Source organism: Diadema antillarum, unplaced genomic scaffold (genome assembly GCF_040938485.1).
Source record: "Diadema antillarum isolate AM-2024a unplaced genomic scaffold, OU_Dant_1.0 seq00000637_RagTag, whole genome shotgun sequence".
Taxonomy (NCBI): Eukaryota; Metazoa; Echinodermata; class Echinoidea; order Diadematoida; family Diadematidae; genus Diadema; species Diadema antillarum.
The window spans coordinates 260580-279113 of NW_027271554.1; the positions used below are offsets into that span (position 1 = coordinate 260580).

Genomic DNA, 18534 nt, shown 5'->3' on the forward strand with positions numbered 1-18534 from the left:
CGAGAAATGGCTGCATGGTGAAGACTGTTGTGATATGTGTTAGGAAACAGACTCCAGTCGTAAATGTGCAGTGCGCCCTACTGAAGTTTACAGAATTTCCTGGTCAAAGAACTAGACAAGGTGGGTATTCTTTTAATTAACTCAACAGCTTTGGTTTCTTGATGGGCTCTCCTATGCGAGGTAACGCAATCTTCGTGGGTTGATTGGTCCTGGGCTCACCGCGCCGCCCCACAACCGCGACGGCGACCCCAAACACTCACTCGCACCGGGCTGACCCGTGGTATCCCGGGCCTGATACTGCTGCATGCTGCATGCTGGCCGAGGTTGCCAGAGTTGGCATGATTATGCTTTCTGGCATAATTTTAGACGTTTCAGTATTTAGCATTATGCTAGGCATAATTTGGCAATAAAAAGTAAACAATAAAAAGCCGTGAAAATGTGTTTTTTGTGGCTTTGTTTTGGTGATTGACGCCACGTAGCTGGGAGCATAGAAATATAATTTGAGGACCTTGGCTTGTCCTTGTCCTTGTTTTTTGCTTGTCAGCCGATTGGGCACTCGTATCCCCAAAATGTGAGGCCTTTTTTTTTTTATGTCAGCTCGTCGGGTACCACAAATTGTAGCAAAAAAGGAGGACGATTGGGCACCACTATGCGAATGGGTACGACGATGCGATGGGGCACCACAGTTCAGTTTTATTTTTGTTGGGTGCTTGTCAACTGATCAAGCACCAATTCTAATTGACCGACAAGTATGTCTAAGGCGAAAAACTTCTCATTTATAATAATGACATTTGGTTGCTGGGTCAGAACAGCTTACCCAGCAAATGTCATTATTACAAACAAAAAAAGAATTGTGTGTCGTTATTTTCGCACTGGTTTCTGGTGGCATGAAATGAGTGAATATTGCCACTTTTACAGCATTCTTTCACTGAAAACTTATAAGGAGAGAGTAGGGCCTACATCTGCTTCAAAAACAATTACTTATAGAACACTGCAAGCATATGTGACCCGCTACAACAAAAGGATCCTAAAGTCGCTGATGGCTGAGCCGAGAAAATCGGGTTGGAAAGTCAGATCATCAAAATCAGTCAAAACGATCATATTTTTGTTTATGGCGTAATTTTGTTGTATAATGTATCCTCTATCATGCCAAAATTTCGAAGCTAATATAGTAAATGATCAAAGGAAAGGCAAGAAATTAGCGTTTTTCTGGGCCATGATTTTCCGACTTTCAACGGAACACAAACATGTCCGAAGGTTTCGATTTAGCGCTGCAGCTCGACCCGCCCCTAGCGACGAGGGAGTGATCTTATTGGTCAGTGCGCGGCATCCTGGTTACTGATTGGTTGTGCGTAGACTGTTGGCACTAAGCTTGAATGAGCATCACGGAGGTTGCTAGGAGCGTATACCTTCTATTGTCCAGCGGTAAAAACTGTGTGGTCTCCCGTTGATCATCATAGTGTCGGAAGAAAAACTTTGGAGGCGGCTTTCTCAAAACGCTGATTTCCTAAACCACTCGACATGCAGTAATAAAATCATTGGTATCTCCACAACTGAGTGCTTTTAGGAGCCGTGTTATATGTGAAATTAAAGTGGAAGAGTAAGGGATTATGAATGTCATGTCATTTTCAGAAAATTGTCCTCCCCCGACTTTCGGATCCTTTTGTTGTAGCGGGTCACATATTATAATGACCCACACTTACTCACATTTTCCCTCCTCTGTCTGTCTGTCTGTCTCTCCATATCTCTCTCTTTCTTTCCTCAAACAGTATTGAAATCGTCACCATGGCGATGCCAGCTGTGGACGGAGCTGTGCGTAACCTGAGAAAGGTGCAAGACCACATCAACAACGGAATGAATGACATCATGGAGGTGGCTACCAATATGGGTCAGATGCAAGGTACGAAATCGGGATCAAAAATTGGCTGGCTGGCCATATTTATATTGTGTATGTGTTAAATGTCACAGTGCAAGGTACTGTAAAAGTGGAAATTTTCGCGGTGTTCAAATTTTCGCACATTTCGCGCTACCAGAAACTAGCGCGAAAATAAAAGCACGCGAATATTTTTGCTTGCCATATGTGCCTGTGCGTGATGTCTTGTTTCCGCGGAATTAAAAACACGTGAAACTCTTCCGACCCGGCCAAGCGCGAAAAATTAGTCACGCGAAAATATCCACTTTTACAGTACTACGTACCCACATGCCCACTTGCTTACAGTAAGGCAGTGAAAATTTTGCTGTTGGGCAAGCGCAATGAATGGGCGCTTGCCTATCAGAAATCAAACTAGATGTGATCTCATCACCAAGACGAGATGGGCGATGGGGTCCCATACTGGCCACTCCTAATTGTCATCTTTGAAATTTGGGGTTCCCAAATCAAAATGCACTTTGTAGATTTAATATACAGTGTATAATGTGATTTGATAGAATATGATATGTTGAAATTTTGAAATGCTCAAAATTGTGTGAAACATACTCATAGACAGTCAAGAAGTCATGTTTAGCATTTTTTGATGAGTGCAAATGCCTGTGTAAGGAGAGCCTGACTGATATCTGTAATGCAATACCATCAGACAAGACTTGAAGTTTACGTTTACCAAAAAATGAGATAGAAATTATAGCATTGTATATCCAGTTACAAAGATATGATTGATCTTTGGCACTATTTGGACATTAGAAAATGGTACCTAGGTGACGTCAGGTATATAAAGTGATTGAATTTAAAAGTTGTGTAGAGTTAAGATATGGCCATGTTACCAGATTAAAAAAAAAGAAAGAAAAGAAAATTGAGGTGAATTGGTCAAGGCACTCTGAGATATACTGTCCACAAAATATGGCAGAAAGAAAGAAGAATAAAAAACAAAGAAAGGAAGACTCTTTGACAAATACCATAGATGATAAACTACTGTAGTATAATATAACACATTAAAAAAAAATTGTATGAGTACATTTACAGTATCTTCATGCTTGCCCAAATGTCCATTCAATGGGAGTAATATATTTCTTTTTTTTGTGGGGAAAGGGGGCAGAGTCCCTCACTAGTGGAATGTGTCCTTATAGTATACCCATTTGTAGGTTTTTTCTAAAGTCCTTCATATTTTATTCTTTTTTTTCCCCCCAGAACCGGGAGGGGATGCTTGCATGGGGAACATGGCTGCTCTTGAGAAAGTGATGTTGGAGTACGCATCCATGGAGCGGACCTTGAAGCAGTTCACGGAAGCTGTGAGAAGTGTTAAAAGCCAGGTAGATTAGACATACTAAAAGGAAAGGGTCGGTGTTCATACAATTTATTGTATTTTGTGAGCATAGTCATGTTGTAAATCAGTACCTGCAAGGCGGTATGATGATTCATTTGAATTTACTGTCCAAAAACCACAACAGGGTAGATGACTGAGAAATGAGTCGTCTTTTCTAGGAAATAATGTAAATGAATACCCACCTTTAAAATGACAAATATTGCATAGATGTTAACAGAGGCACTGATATTGCTTGTTACCTCCGCCAAGGGAGGAGGTTATGTTTTCGTTACCGTTGGTTTGTGTGTTTGTTCGTTTGTTAGTTAGTTTGTCTGTGTGCAAAATAACTCAAAAAGTAGGTAACGGATTGGAATGAAACTTGCAGGAAAGGTTGAGAATGACACAAGTACCAAACGATTAACTTTTGGTAGTGATCCGAGAATTTTGGGGGAATTTATGAAGGATTTTTGTTATTTTGGCAGGTAGGGTCAATGAACTTGGGAGTTCAGGCTGCGCGTATTTGAGGTTTGTATGTACGCACTATTAAAAGTGTGTGCTCTAGTTTCTGCTAGGGCGAGGCACGCCGTGCAGCTGAGGGTTTATGACGTAACAATTAAAGGCTTCTATATTAGGAAATCGGGTGACTTTCTGCACACTATAAACACTTTCAGCATGCTATAAGTATGTATGGGTGGAAATCACTGATATCTCTATGGAAGAACAAGATCAGTGATGGAAATGAGCTGCATGCTTGGCGGAGGTCTGCGCTCTCAGAGTGCTTCTCTAGTTTTTGTCTTTGGTGAACAACAGTCGACTCGTAAGAAACATGATTTCAGAAGAACTGCAAATGATGGTGTGACATACAGTAGTTGATGTAGCATGCATTTAAATCACATCAAAGAAGTGGAGTGCTCATGTTTAAGTGATATTTTTGCAGATTATCTCTGGGTTGAGATGCTATTGTAGACTATGTCAGACTTTGTATTCCTCCAGTGAAAGCACTGTTCTGGTTCCTAGCTAACATCACAATCAATCCCACCAAGATATCAGCTTCTAATTTTGCCTGGACGGTGTTGTTGTACGGCGAAAATCAGAGAGTTGACTGCTTTCGAATCGATCTCGAAATAGGTTCAAGAATCAGAGGACAGCAATGTGGACGTACAGGCCATGCTGGACACTGCCTTCCAGGACCTCCAGAGGGGCAACTCCAGCGCGGAACTCCAGAAGCACCCCAAGTTGAAGGAGTTCCAGAGCAGGCGGGAGGAGCTGTTAGAAGGTATGGGAACAGATTTCTTGTTGGGGCGTGGTCTGCAATTCTTTAACCCTTTATATGCCCAGGCATTTAGCTTAACTTTCCAAGCATTTTCATTTTAGTGTATAATATCTATCCAAACTTTACCTAGCTGTAGATTAGCAAGCCCACTTGGGTGTATCAATGTGCCTTAGTCCAACAGGAAGGCAATGGTGACACATTTGGGATTTGGGGATGATTTATTCAACTAGTTTCAACAGTTGGTTTTTATACATTCATGCCAGTTGGTAAAGAAAACACTCCAGCATCTCTGCCATTTGGGATCAGCTAAAAGTTTGCGAAGTTTGTCATGTGACCAGTCCACTTCCTATTTGCTGTGTCTCCGACACATGCACTTTTTTTCTTCGTTGCGCATGTGCACCAGTGACCAAAACTTTGAAAACTTATTGAGAACTGAAACTTTGAGAAGTTTTCCCACTATCAGACCTCCCAACCATTCTGAATTTGGAGGAAAGAATCTGAATTTTCACCATTCCCAGCTCTTGTTTTAGTAGGAGTTTCCTATTTTTCTTGATAATTTTACTACACTCTCCAATGAAAACTGTTCCTTCTTTCCCACTTTTGAGCCAAATCCCTATTTTTCATTCAGAAATGTTGGGAGGTCTGCCCCTATTTATGAACGGACAAGCAAATTTTGTCAAGTGTTCTCGAAGTTTTTCCAGTGTGACCATGGCTATAGAGAGTCACTGATTTTTGTTGTTGTCCATGCCCACCTGTCTGGTCGTACAGGTCTACGGGAGAATGACGGAGATGAGGAGGAGGAGGAGGGAGATGGGGTGGGGTCATCGGCAGCAGACCAGTCTCTTGGGGAGGAGGACCTTGTGATGACACAGGCAGAGCTGGGCACAAAGTGTCCCTTCACTCAGCAGGAGATGACCCAGCCGCTGCGCAACTTGATTTGCGGCCACCACTACGACAGGCAGGCCATTGACGAACTCTTGACGCACAGGCAGAAGAAGATCAGGTAAGCTTGTGTAAAAGGTGGAAGCCCTGTGTAATATATATTGTACTCTAAAAGTGGAAATCTTTTGCAGCATTTAAATTTTTGTCCATTTCGCACAACCAGAAACTAGTGCGAAAATAAAATCAAGCATAACAATATTTTTGCTTGCTATATGTTCCAGTAGTTCATGTCCTGATTCTGCTGAATTAAAAACATGCGAAACTCATCTTACCTGGCCGAGCACGAAAATTTACTCACAGGAAAATATCCACTTTTTCAGTATGTCAGGAATGCCACAGATATTCCACAGAAGTTTATCTTTAGATGCAACAGGGGTATAAACGTAAATTGTATCATGGTGACTTCTAAAACACTGATCAATTCAGTGCTTATTTACGTTGATGTAGGGCAATTTGTCAATCAGTGGCAATAAAAACATCTCCATGGGAAATTTCATGAAATCAAACAGGGGCATAATTTCAACGCATCTCATGGAGATGACAAAAGCTGCATCGCTGACACCCCTGAAGAGCGTTGATTGCAATCTTCACATTTTTTTAAATTTCTTTTTTTGAGTTAAATCTAGTCAACCAGAGCATTAGTTTAGAAACAGTCTTGAGTATCAATACTGGGTGTCCCAAAAAAAGCGGAACGGTGGATTTTCAGTACCTTGCATTCTAAAAGTGATATAGTTTTTGACATCATGAGAAAGAGCATCTTCCGCAGAAGACAGTGATACCAAAATCATTAGATTTTGTTCAGTACTTTTTATTTTACGCCAATTTCTGTAAATGCAGTCATTTTCAAATTTCGCCAGATTTTTGCGACTTATGAGATAATAATTTGGGTGCGACACGCGATCCATACGGTGAATATTGTGTAAGCTCGTTGATCCATGTCAACAAAAGATACAGCTTTCACATTGGGCGCGGGCCAGAAAAAACCAGTGTGTGTGTGTGTGTGTGTGTGTGTGTGTGCGTGTGAAAGCTGTATCTTTTGTTGACATGGATCAACGAGCTTTACACAATTCACCGTATGGAACGCGTGTCGCACCCAAATTATTATCTCATACATCGCAAAACTCCAGCGAACTATAAAAACGACTGCATTTACAGAAACTGGCGTAGAATAAAAAAGTACTGAGCCAAATTTAATGATTTTTGTATCATTGTCTTCTGCGGAAGATGCTCTTTCTAATGATGTAAAAGAATGTATCACTTTTAGAACGCAAGGTACTGAAAATCCACCGTTTCGTTTTTTTTTTGGGACACCGGGTATAACATTCAGTGTTGTCTTATTGAAGCTCTACCTCATGTAAACAGAGCATCTCACCTTTCTCCTCAATTAAAATTCTGCACACTGTACCTACCATTTGCTGTCCTGTATACTAGTGCAAGCAAACCCTGGTTCATCAGGCATTGTCTTTGACCCTCTCTTCTTGTCTCATATAGGTGTCCTCTCCCAGGCTGTACAAACACCAAACCAATTAATCCGAACGACCTCCAGTCCGACTCTGACTTCCGGCGTCAGATCGAGAGGCAGAGGAGGGCCAAGAAGAGGAAGATGGCAGACACAATGACCCAGTGACCTCAGTTGACCTGGTGACCCTCAAAGAGTCTTCCCAAGGCCCCTAAGGATGGCTAGAAAGATTCAGAGAACTTCAATGTGACCTCACTGACGTGGTAACCTTTGAGGAATCTTTCGAAAGCCTGAGGATGGCTAGAGAGGTTCAGAGTACTCTATTGTGACCTCAGCTGACCTTGTGTCCTTTGAGAATCTTCCCAAAGCCCGAGGATGACTAGAGAAGTTCAGAGAAGTCTAGTGTGACATCACTGACCTGGTGACCTTCAAGGAATCTTCCCAAAGCTTGAGGATGACTAGAGAGGTTCAGAAAACTTTAATGTGAGCTCACTGACCTGGTGACCATCGTGGAATCTTTCCAAAGCCTGAGGATGACTAGAGAGGTTCAGAGAACTTTGGCATGACCTCACTGATCTGATGACCTTTGAGGAATCATCCCAAGGCCTGAGGATAGCTTGAGAGGCTCAGAGAACTACAGTGAAAAATGTGATGCTAAAGCATGACCTTTTGACCTTACTGACCTGGTGACCTTTCATGAACCTTCAAAGAATGAGGATGTGGATGACAGGACAGGAAGGAAAAGTGAACTCTGACAAAAAAAGGCACTTTTATCCATTTGCCATTCTATGGACTCAGATGAAGAACTGAGATAATTTTGTAGTTTTTTTTTTAAGTCTTTCTTTCAACATCAATCTTATATAAAATATGCACTTTCAGCTTGCAGAGAAGACTAGTGTATGCTAGTCAGAGCAAGTGAGGAGATAAAAGTTGTAAAATATGCCTTCTTGTCATTGAATGCAGACGGCATACAGTGTTACTGATCGACATAATGAAAGTCAATATGAAGCTTCTAGTGTACTACATTTATATTGGAACCTCATAAAAAGGTCAAAAGTCACAAAACCCATTTACAACAAAGTGATATTGCAGCTTCCAACTCTTTACATTCCTTTGGCTTTGTACTCTGATATAGTGAGGAACCTGCTAAAACATGGTGATTGTCAATGTTTAGGTCCTTGTTATAGCAAAGTTTCCCAGTACCATGGCAACATTCCTTGTAACAGTCAAGTCTGCTAATAACTGAAAATGTCATCGTTGATTGTTTCCGTAGCAACATGTGGACAATCAAGTATGGTATGCTAATGTCTGCCTTAGCTATATGGTATTTTGTGGCTGTATGTAGACTGCCAATAGTTAGCCACTACCTTCAGGGCTTTGTTGATCTCAAGATTTTACATTCTTGCTGGAGCACACTAATCAAGTTTGAAAGGGGAAATCTAAAACAGTTTGTTTTTTTATTACTCATAAGCTTGTTCAGGGAGGAGGAGGTGCGTTCTAACTTTTATACTATTCATGCAGAGGCATGTAACCCTTTGCACACATCACTATTAAAGACTTGTTCATTTTACTGTAATGTAAAACGAGGGTACACACTTCTGTACGCACATATGTATGTTACATATATACATGCTTTTGTAGATTCTGTAGTTTCAGAACTTGATTCAATGCCAGCAGTGAGTGATTACACGCCATAGTAACGTTGTGTTTTGCAAGAGGAATGCCTTGATACGAATACAATTTAGAACAGACACAGTCATCTTTGCATGCCTTGATCACACAGTTTGAGATCATCCAGAATACTGTACGTTTGTGTATGCCATGTATTTTCGCAGGGTTCTTAGTTTTGTGAATTTAATGAATTTAACAACATTTGCAAATTTGACGTTCTTAGATTTAACAACATGCAAACATGTTAACGCTGATCATTAGGCTGCGTTCACATAGCAGTATTCGATATTCGGTATTCGGTATTCGGTATTCGGTATTCGGTATTCGGGCACCAAATACACCGCCACCCGCACCGTCAACTCACCATCCCATGCAGTGAGGATTTCTTCCTCCTACATCCCAGCAAATCTTATTAACAATTTCTAAACTGCATCAGAATGTCAGTCTACATGCTTATTTTTGCTAAAGAGCAAATCCAGACCAAAAGTGTTATTATTTCATAAACGAGAGACGGTATACGCTGCAAGAAAATCGAACAAGCTCGATTCCCACTTTGCTATACTTTCCGCAGCTATTCGTACTTTCGAATAGTGCCCTCCTATGTGAACCGGTGTGAGGAAATCCTATCGTTCGATTCAAGCTATTCGCGTGCCCTCGAAAAAAAGAGCCCAAATACCCGAATAGTATACTTCTGTGTGAACGCAGCCTTACATGAATATGATGTGCACGCGTACATTTCTCCCTTCATTACCATACTCTATGATAATGAATTTAACCACTTGCAAAATTGTCAAGCAGTCCTGACTCTCAAAACATTAGACTAGGTAAATATATGGAGTATACTATACATTTTATGATAACTTAATTGGTATAAAATTATTGTCACGAATATGTATTTATGTAAATTAAGTGTAACATGTTCAGCCCAAGTGGGACAGGAAGTTTCAAGATTTTTCAGTTTTAGCTTAGGCCACTGAGTTTTTACATGTCCCTCAGTCTTGCAATAGTAGCAAATGAGCTTTCTCTCATTCCTCACACCACTACTCTGGTTAGCACTACCACTTGTTGAATGAGCACTGGATATAAACTTTCCACCAGCCTCTTCAGACTTCTCTCCCTGGGAAAACATGAAATATATTTGGAGTCAAAAGGGGCCTGAGCTTTCGATCCTAGTTTATACCTACTTGGTGCTTATTATGCCTTGCCTGCTCATCTACATACATGTATACAATTTTCTCTCTCCTAGTTTTCACATGTGCTTTATTTTATTTCTTTTATCAATATATATATATATTTTTTTCATTACTGTTTTTTCATTATCATTATTGTCATTACTGTGTGTGTATATACTTTGATATGTTTGATTACTTCCTTTTGTTGCCTCCTCCTGGTACACCTTTTAGGGCTCACTGTTTGCTCAGCCCCCCCCCCCCCCCCCTTTTCCCTTGCTGTTGCTTTTTTCACTCTTTCCCTTTCTTTATCCTTCTGGTGTTCCTTATCTTCTTTGATGTTGCCTCCCTATTCATCCTTTCCTTCAATGGTTGCCCCCTTGATCCTAATGATCATTACTGACCCTCCTCTGCCTTTTGTCTGTCCACTCTCCTCTGCCCTTTGTCTGTCCACCCTCCTGCTCTAATCCCCCTCCCTTTACCTGTTGGGCTCCTTGCCCATGACCTCCCACCGTCTCCTTTGTTTTCTTTGTTCTGTGTACCCAGCCTGTCCCTGTCTGTTCTTGTTGTGTGAAGTCCTTGTGATTGCTTTCCCTGCTTGTTTGTCATTTTGCCTCTGACGAAGATTCTGCTAGGATCGAAAGCTCAGGCTCCTTTTGACTCCATTTTACTCCATTGGCTCACCTTCATTGGATAAGCAGTTTTCAGCAGCTTTTTTTGCTACATGAAATATATTTGTGTAAATTGTCATCTTGGTGTCTTTTCCTTCACTGTGTCCCCTGGCTGTAAAGATGAATTATTAGTTTTGTTGTCAATTTTGATGTTTCAAACCAAATATGGTTAGTCACACTTTTATTTCTTTTTTTAAATAAAACTGAAGTTGAATTGTATTGTACCATAAGTAGAGGGCATTAAAAGGGCTTCCTCATTAATCTCTCTCTCTTCCTAATAAGCCAGTTCGGAGATAGCTCATGTGCACATGGGTACAAATGACCTTTCATTTTTCTCAGTTGGTTAGGCACTTCGCTCAATTCAAAGCGACATAATGCAGCAGCTTGCCCAACGTAGCAATTTATGGAACTTGTTTTCTAACAAAGAATGAACCTGTGTAGATGAAGTGACCAGAATGGTTCGTCAATCAACACTTTGGGAAACATCTATTTCATTGTGCTGTTTTGAATACATTAACAAACTTTTTCTGTTAGCATTGCCAAATACCAGGCGGCTGTCAGGTGGATGTACTGGCAGACACCACTTATATGGATTCCATGAATAATCATAGCGTTACAGATGCCTATCTCAGTGAAATTAAAAACCAACCTGTCTCTCGGTACAAATTTGACCTTTTTCTGCTCATGCTCAAACTGGAACCCCGAACTGGCTTATTGCTCAACATGTAACATTTTCATGAAACAGGTGTTAACATTGAGAATTACCTTAAGATGGATTGCGCTATGCAGTTACAAACAATCTTCTCTTTTTATGTCTGCGAGTAATAAAATTTCGCTATGCAGTATCTCAGTTACAAATCATTGCTTCTTTATTGCAGTGCAACAAAATCTTTGGTCCCTTTGCTGTAATGCTGTCTTGATCTTGTGTAGGAGGTACAAGGCACACTGTGAAACATACTGGGAAACTAAAGTAAAATACATGTATATACCTCTCTGCTTTATGACCAATGCATCAAACTTTAAACTGTCACATGTCTTGAGAAGTGGTGGTGCCCAGCAGGGCCCCATTTCATAAAAAGTTGACAGGATAGCAACTCTTACCAGAATGGCAATTGTCATAGTAACAACAAGAATCTAACTTCCTGATTGGCTGTTGGTGTGTGAAGCTGCTATTCTAGCAAGAGTTGCTATCCTAATATCTTTTATGAAACAGGGACCAGGAACTGTCACTTGACTGCAAAAATTGGACAGGGGTCGTGATGATGGTTGTGTGTTATTGTCTGAAAAAGTGGGAGTGTGTGTGTGTGTGTGTGCGTGCATGTGTGGGAATGTGTGCAAGCTGCTTGACAATGCTCTTGTGATGATACTGTCTGTGACTTTCCATCACAAAAACCAACAAAGAGTCACGCTACCCATTTTTACACAAGTAGGTGAAATGGGTTGACTTAGTCAATCTTTGTTTTTCTATATTGTCTAAAAGAGGAAGATTTTTCTGCATAATGCTAAAGTTTGAGATCACAAAATGAATGGAAAAAATGTGTTTTCTGCAGTTTTTCTAGAAGCATTTTTTGGTAGGTAATTAGGAAGTTCTGAGAAACCCCTTCCATTTCTTAAAAAACCTTTTTACACACTTCACTTTTAACTTGAATAACTTTTGAAAGGACGATGATACTGCATTAAAGTTTCCAGTAGTCATGAATAGAATGTGCCAGTGCCTAAAGAGTGTAACACATTTTGGCTTAATCTGATAATCCCTTCATTGTGGTTGCTAATGAGTTCCACATCCTGTTTTTTGTTCTCTTCATTGCACTGAGCACCACTCTGTGAGTTTAAGCGCTTGAATAAACCCTGAACGTCAAAGCCTTATTACTCGTTATAACACTTTTTCAGAGGTTGTACTTTCCTTCCATTAATTAGATGAGTTAGTAAAGTCAATTTATATATCATTTTAAAGCTTAAAGGCTGCTCCTTCATAATCTGCCTTTACTAAAAATCCGTATCGTTTTGTTGGTTTTTTTTTTATGCAAGTGAAGGAGCAGTGTACATAGGGTGCTGTTTGCTACTTTGGTAGTTGCACCCTTGACAAACTTTGCGAGACTGAACATGAAACGATTGGTCTGAAAAGACTACCACGCTGCTGCCCTATACATGGCATGAAAACCAAACAAGAAAAAAAAAAACATATCAAGCAGATAGTTCTTCCTCCTCCAATCATTCTCTTATAACAAGCTTCACCTAAAGGCCTTTTGGTTGTCATGACAACCATCGTGACCGTGACCGTGATCCCCATGGATGTCCCTCTCCCTCTCAATGTCTCATTCTCATCTTTTGTTCAATGTTTCACAGCAGTGTCCAGGGCCTGTGTTCTGAAGTACAATAATAATAATGATGATGATGATGATGATGATGATGATGATGATGATGATGATGATGATGATGATAATGATAATAATGATAATGATAATAATAATAATTCACAACATTTATATAGTGCATTATTACATGAAATGTCTCTAAATGCTACGAGAAAAAAAAGTAGAAAAGGAAGAAGAAGAAAGAAAGAGAGAAAGAAGAAGAATTAGGTACAGTTTCAGAGACGGTAAGACATGAGTCATAGTCATAGAACTACTCAATAAACATATAAGTTTTTAACATGGATTTAAATTTGTCTACCGAGTCTGTTTGTTTCAAACATTCAAGTAAACTGTTCCAGAGTTGAGGCGATGCTGACTGAAAAGCGTGTGAACCATAAGATTGTGTATTGACAGGAGGAGGTATTAAAAGTGATTTGTTGTTTGACCCCAGTTCCGGAAGGGTAGGTACAATACAGTCATTAATTTAAGAGTTTATTGGAAAAATGAATTACTGTAAGTCCATTTTTTCATACAATTTGAAATGTTTATTGCGATCAAAGCTTTAAAAAGGCAAAGAAAATAACAAGATTTGGGATTTTTTCATAACATCTTCAAGAACATTAATTTTTATGTTACAAGTGAGGTATATCCTCTGGAAAGGTTTTACTTTTTCCATCTGATTATAGACTTAGTACACCGGTACTTTAAAATGTTTAAAAAGTGGCGCATAAAGGGATGGTATAGTTTTGGTAGAGATGGGGATTCATATTTTGACTTTTTTTTTGGGGGGGGGGGAATAATTGGAACTGAACAACTTGTATGAAATATAAAAGAGCATACAATTCCTAAAAGAAATTCAAAGCTTATTTGATGAAAGTAGGTTTTGAAAAGGCTGAGATATATGTAAAAAAACACAAAGTAAAACAAAATGGTCCTAATTGAGTTGGACCAATAGTGTATTAGGACCTCTTTGTTTCTGGATATCTCAGCCATTTTAAGACCGATTTTCGCGAAGTAAACTTTGAATTCCTCTTAGCCGTATATGCTCTTCAATATTTCATATGAAAAGTTTCTAATTGTCTTGTAAAGTAAATGTTAAAACCTGAATCCTCATCTCATCCAAAACTATACAATCCCTTTAACTTGTTTTGCGATCAAATCCTTCATCTATAGGCAAACTTATTCAATCCTGATGAGATTATGACACCAGCTGTTTGTTTAGATTCATGCTTTTGTTTTGTATGAGAAATCCCCTTTTTGTCTCGTCAAGTCTGCTCATTTTTTTTTCCATCCTCCAGCTCTCAGGCTCAAATAGTACAGTGGCAGATCTAAAGGGGTGCGCTCCCCCGGGCTCGGACCACCTCTTTATTTTTTGTTAAAACAAAAGAAATAAAGAGAAAAAATGGGGGGGGGGGGCGGCGTGCGACCCCTTTTTGATTTTGTAAAGGCACCTCCCCTGTATTTATTGTGGAATTCCTGGATCCGCCCCTGTCATAGATCAATCAAACTGAAAGGCAACAAATCAAAATGAAACAAAACAAAAAGTGTCAAATTCCCTATAGTCATGCATACACATGCTCAAGGATTTTGTCTCTGCAGTAAACTGTGTACCATGGTATCAATTTGTTTGGTTTTTGTTTGTTTGTTTGTTTGTTAGCCCTATCATTTAATCTTTAAGTTTGATGCAGGCTCACTGTTACTCGTGCAGTCCTCCACATCACACATGAGCGAGTTTGAGTCTAAACTGCATACTGTAGTATCTGTGATTGATACAGAAAGTAAAATTTGCTCGAACTTTTTGATACATGCTGTTAAAAAGATGAATGTCTTTTTTTTTTCTTAGCTCTATCAATCATAATGGGATAGTGTTTCAACAAACATGACTGATGCGTGACGTAGAGGGCGCGAATTACGACATAAATTTGATTAATTTGGCGTCTCTCCGTGATCGGTCCACACGATACGAGCCGCGGTCGTGAAAAGTGAGTTTTTAATACGTTCTCTTGAGTGCTTTTAATGTTAAAATCATGCATTTTGCGAGCAAAAATCGTCTATACGTATACTGCTATACATAATCGTAGGGATTTATGTGTCGTATTTTGGCGCTGTATGCCATTTATTCGTAAAGAGGAAGTTCGACGATGCACGTACACTTTTGACCATTGTAACATGCCGACTGCTGTTGTGAACTGTGGGTGGGCCGTGGGTTGTGCAAATGGTGAACATGCACGCGTAGCGGAGAATGCGTATAGATGGAAGAATAGAATGGCGGTGCTTTGTTGCGGTTTTGTGTATGGGTTTGGTTGGGGTACGGTATTTTAAATCAAGTCAGGGCGGGTAAATTGATCTGACTGAACTAAGTAGAGTCAAAGGAAGGTAGAGGGTCTAAATCAATGCCAAGTCAGTGCCAGTGCAGTGGTAGAATCTTGATTCCAGACACATTGCATTTTGTAAGTTTTAAGTGTCTAAACTAGGTCTAGCCGTTAACAATGCTAAAATTTTACTTGCTAACATTAACAAATGTTACTGCCGTACCGTACTGCTCTACTGCACTGGTTAAATTTACCTGATTCCTGAATTACCTGAATTAAATTTACCGACGATGACGCCCAGTAAGTTGAAAACCTAGACATCTAACTAAGTTAGACATCTGAGTATATATCTACATGTAGACTTGACCGAAAGATCGGTCTGTATCTGTCCGTCGGGGAATGTTCCGCGGAGACTACGTCTGGCTTCACGGATCCCCTCCGTATACAGACCGAAGTCAATGATGCCAGCTCCTGTGTGGCAGTAGCGCACAGATCAAACGTTACGATTAACCAAATTTCAGGCAGCTATTTTACATTCAAACAAGTTTGACATGACATGACACATTATGTAGCAATATTTGGGGTTAATTTCTCACATTGTGCTATCGAAATACTCACAGTTACTCGGTTATAACGCAGAAATTTTATCGATATCGCAACATCGCCGTTCGCAAGCAGTAAGTCGCCATTTTTAATCTGTAAGCCATTGAAAGCCAATCACATGCAAGGTACGTGTTTTAGTAAAACAAACTCGTAGAAGCTACCTCGCATATGATTGGCTAAGAGATTCATAGTGTGTGTTTCTGCAGTTTGAACGTGACGACGCGACAGGCTGTGTTTTACGTTGAAAATTCTACTAAAATATTGGATTATTCATTAATCTGGTGAGTGTAGTCTATTCTTGAATAGTTGATTTAACTATTCAAGCTTAAATTTGCCGACCCAGGGCCGTGAATTAGATGCAATCGAGAAGGGTGAGGTACCTCACCCAATTTTCCATAGAGACAGTGGTTAAGAACATCCACACAGCAATGGGTACTACAACCTTCCGTCTGTCTACGGAGGACAGTGTTAATGGCAAAATATAAAAGAGTCCTCCGGACAGACTGATCTTTCTGTCTACATGTAGACTACAATTGTACATGTAAGTGTAATGTTAGGCTTTTAAACTACGGTTAGGCTAACCACGCCCGAGACAGCAAGTTAGTTTGTAAAATGGTCTGACTGGTAAAACCCCCAATTTTCGGACACTTTAAGCTTTTTTTGCAATATTTGTTCAACTTGAATAAGCCTAATACTCTACAAAATTATATCTATAATCAAATATCAACCTGCTTTTCCCAAATATTGATTTTGTTCGATACATCATAAAATTTCACAGAATCCCCAAATACTATCACCTTGTCAATTCCCCAAAATTCGGACAGCCTCTCTAAAATTCGGACATGCGCGCAATATCAATACGCGAGTCATGAGGGCCGAGGGGGAACCCTGCTCATCATCATCATCATCATCATCATCTGTACGGGAGAGTAGGTAAATCCTGTCAGGTCTCCCGGTCGTCAGCGCTTGGTAGCACGTGTAACAGTCTATATCGAGCGTGGGCGTGGATGTCAGACAATTTCAAAACGTTTGTCTGACCAGAACGTGTCTAAACCATGTTTGAAAGAATCTATACCGCAGTGGATGTAACAAGTGATGAGGGCAGACTGTTCCATGATTGGATGATTGGATTTGCTGAAACAGTTGCTGCGGATATTCAAACGACAATGGGTTGCAAATAATTTGAAGGGATGGCCTCTTGTTCCACGATACTGTGACTGTACAAAGAAGGACTGTGGGTTGATTCTGTCTATACCATGTAGTATTTTGAAGACCTGGATCATGTCCCCTCTTTCCCTCCAGTAATGCAATGAATACAGGTTAAGCTTTAATCTCTCTCTCAGGCCTCGAATTAACCGACGGCCACGCCGTCGGTGCCCCTCTCGTTGGCCGCAATGCCTTTCTTTCCTTGATCAAAGTTACGGCCAAAAAAAATGTGCCCTTTTTCTTGCGGCCGTGGTGCCCTTTTAGAATGAAAGTTATTATTTATGACGTATAATATGCCCTTTCTCAAAGTCTACACTTTAATAAGCTTGAACAAATTTCCTGATCTCAAATATCATACCTTCAGTTCACTCGCGTCCCAATATATCTGATTCAAACTCAAAGTATTTTTCCGAGATACGAGATGACGTGTAGAAGTCTACGTACATGTACGCCCGACTGGCTTTTACCGTCCCGACTGCCTCCGCAGCGCAGCGGCCATAGAGTTACTAGCTAGGCAGCGGCGGGCCGGAGCAAGTGGTCGCAAGCCATGCTCAAAAATGCCAGGCCTGTCGGATTGCTGCGAGCATTGCCATCTCTCTCGCTCTGCATTCATGCCTCGCCGCCGCGCCGCATGCTCAAAGCAAAATGGCGCCGGAAGTGCTCCAAAGCGAGCGCGGCGTACGCGTTGAGAACGTACTGTATTACAGAACCTACATCGTATTGCGTATGGCCTACTGCCTAACGTCGTCTGCTGCGGAGAGATCTTATGCGTGCGTGCACTGCTGGAGTGTAGCAGCACGGTTGATAGCATACAGCTCTATGGGGCATTCACATCACGTATAAACACCCAACATGCCCTTTCCAATGTGGCCTTGGTGCCCCTCTGACTGTGCCCTGGCCTCTTGGAAAAAGTGCCCTTTTCTAAATGGCCTTGCCCCTCCAAAATCCTATTTCGAGGCCTGCTCTCTGTAGGAAAGGGTGCTCAGTCCAGGAAACAGTTTGGTTGTCCTGCGCTGAACAGCTGCGATCCTTCTGTCATCTGTCGTAAGCCTGGGTTTCCATACGACACTGCAATATTCCAGATGCGGTCGAACCAAAGCCTTGTACAGAGGGAGGAAAATATCTGGTTTGATGTTAACGAAAGCACGTTTGATAAGACGTAATATACATCATCATACATGTATGTAGTGACCCACGATACATCTTATTTCTCCATCGTCATCGATCCCCCTTTTTTGTTTCGGACAGTGTGTAGAAATGGTCTAGGCCTATATTTTAAGTTCAGACCAGTGAAAATGGAAAAACTCATACCTTCTGGTCGGTCGGTCTAGAGGGGACTTCTCGGACCAGTAGGACAAATGGGTTAGTGTGCAGCCGGGGATTGTGAGTAGTGGAAAATGAGGAGTGTTCACGTGCATTTTAATTTTGCGAATTTCGCGAGAGTCAAGATTCGCGAAATTAAAAATGCACATGAAAGTTCTTGTCTACACTACACATAGACTCTACATTCTACACATTGAATGTTAGAGGCAACTTGGCAAAAATTTCATGCTGTGAAAAAGGCCATCACAATCAGCTGCAGTTCGCAAAAATTTCATGCTGCGAAAATACCATGTTTTACAGTAGTTGTCTCGTTGC

At 40.6% G+C, this 18534-nt stretch overlaps 1 protein-coding gene across 1 annotated transcript; it reads left to right on the forward strand.

Moving 5' to 3' along the window:
• LOC139736354 (E3 SUMO-protein ligase NSE2-like) lies at positions 1–7579 on the forward strand. Its single transcript, XM_071647110.1, has 6 exons — positions 1–120; positions 1770–1888; positions 3122–3243; positions 4365–4512; positions 5278–5512; positions 6943–7579. The coding sequence occupies exons 2-6, from the start codon at positions 1786–1788 to the stop codon at positions 7076–7078; spliced, it is 744 nt and encodes a 247-aa protein (XP_071503211.1). The 5' UTR covers positions 1–120; positions 1770–1785; the 3' UTR covers positions 7079–7579.
• The last annotated feature ends 10955 nt before the right edge of the window (positions 7580–18534 follow it).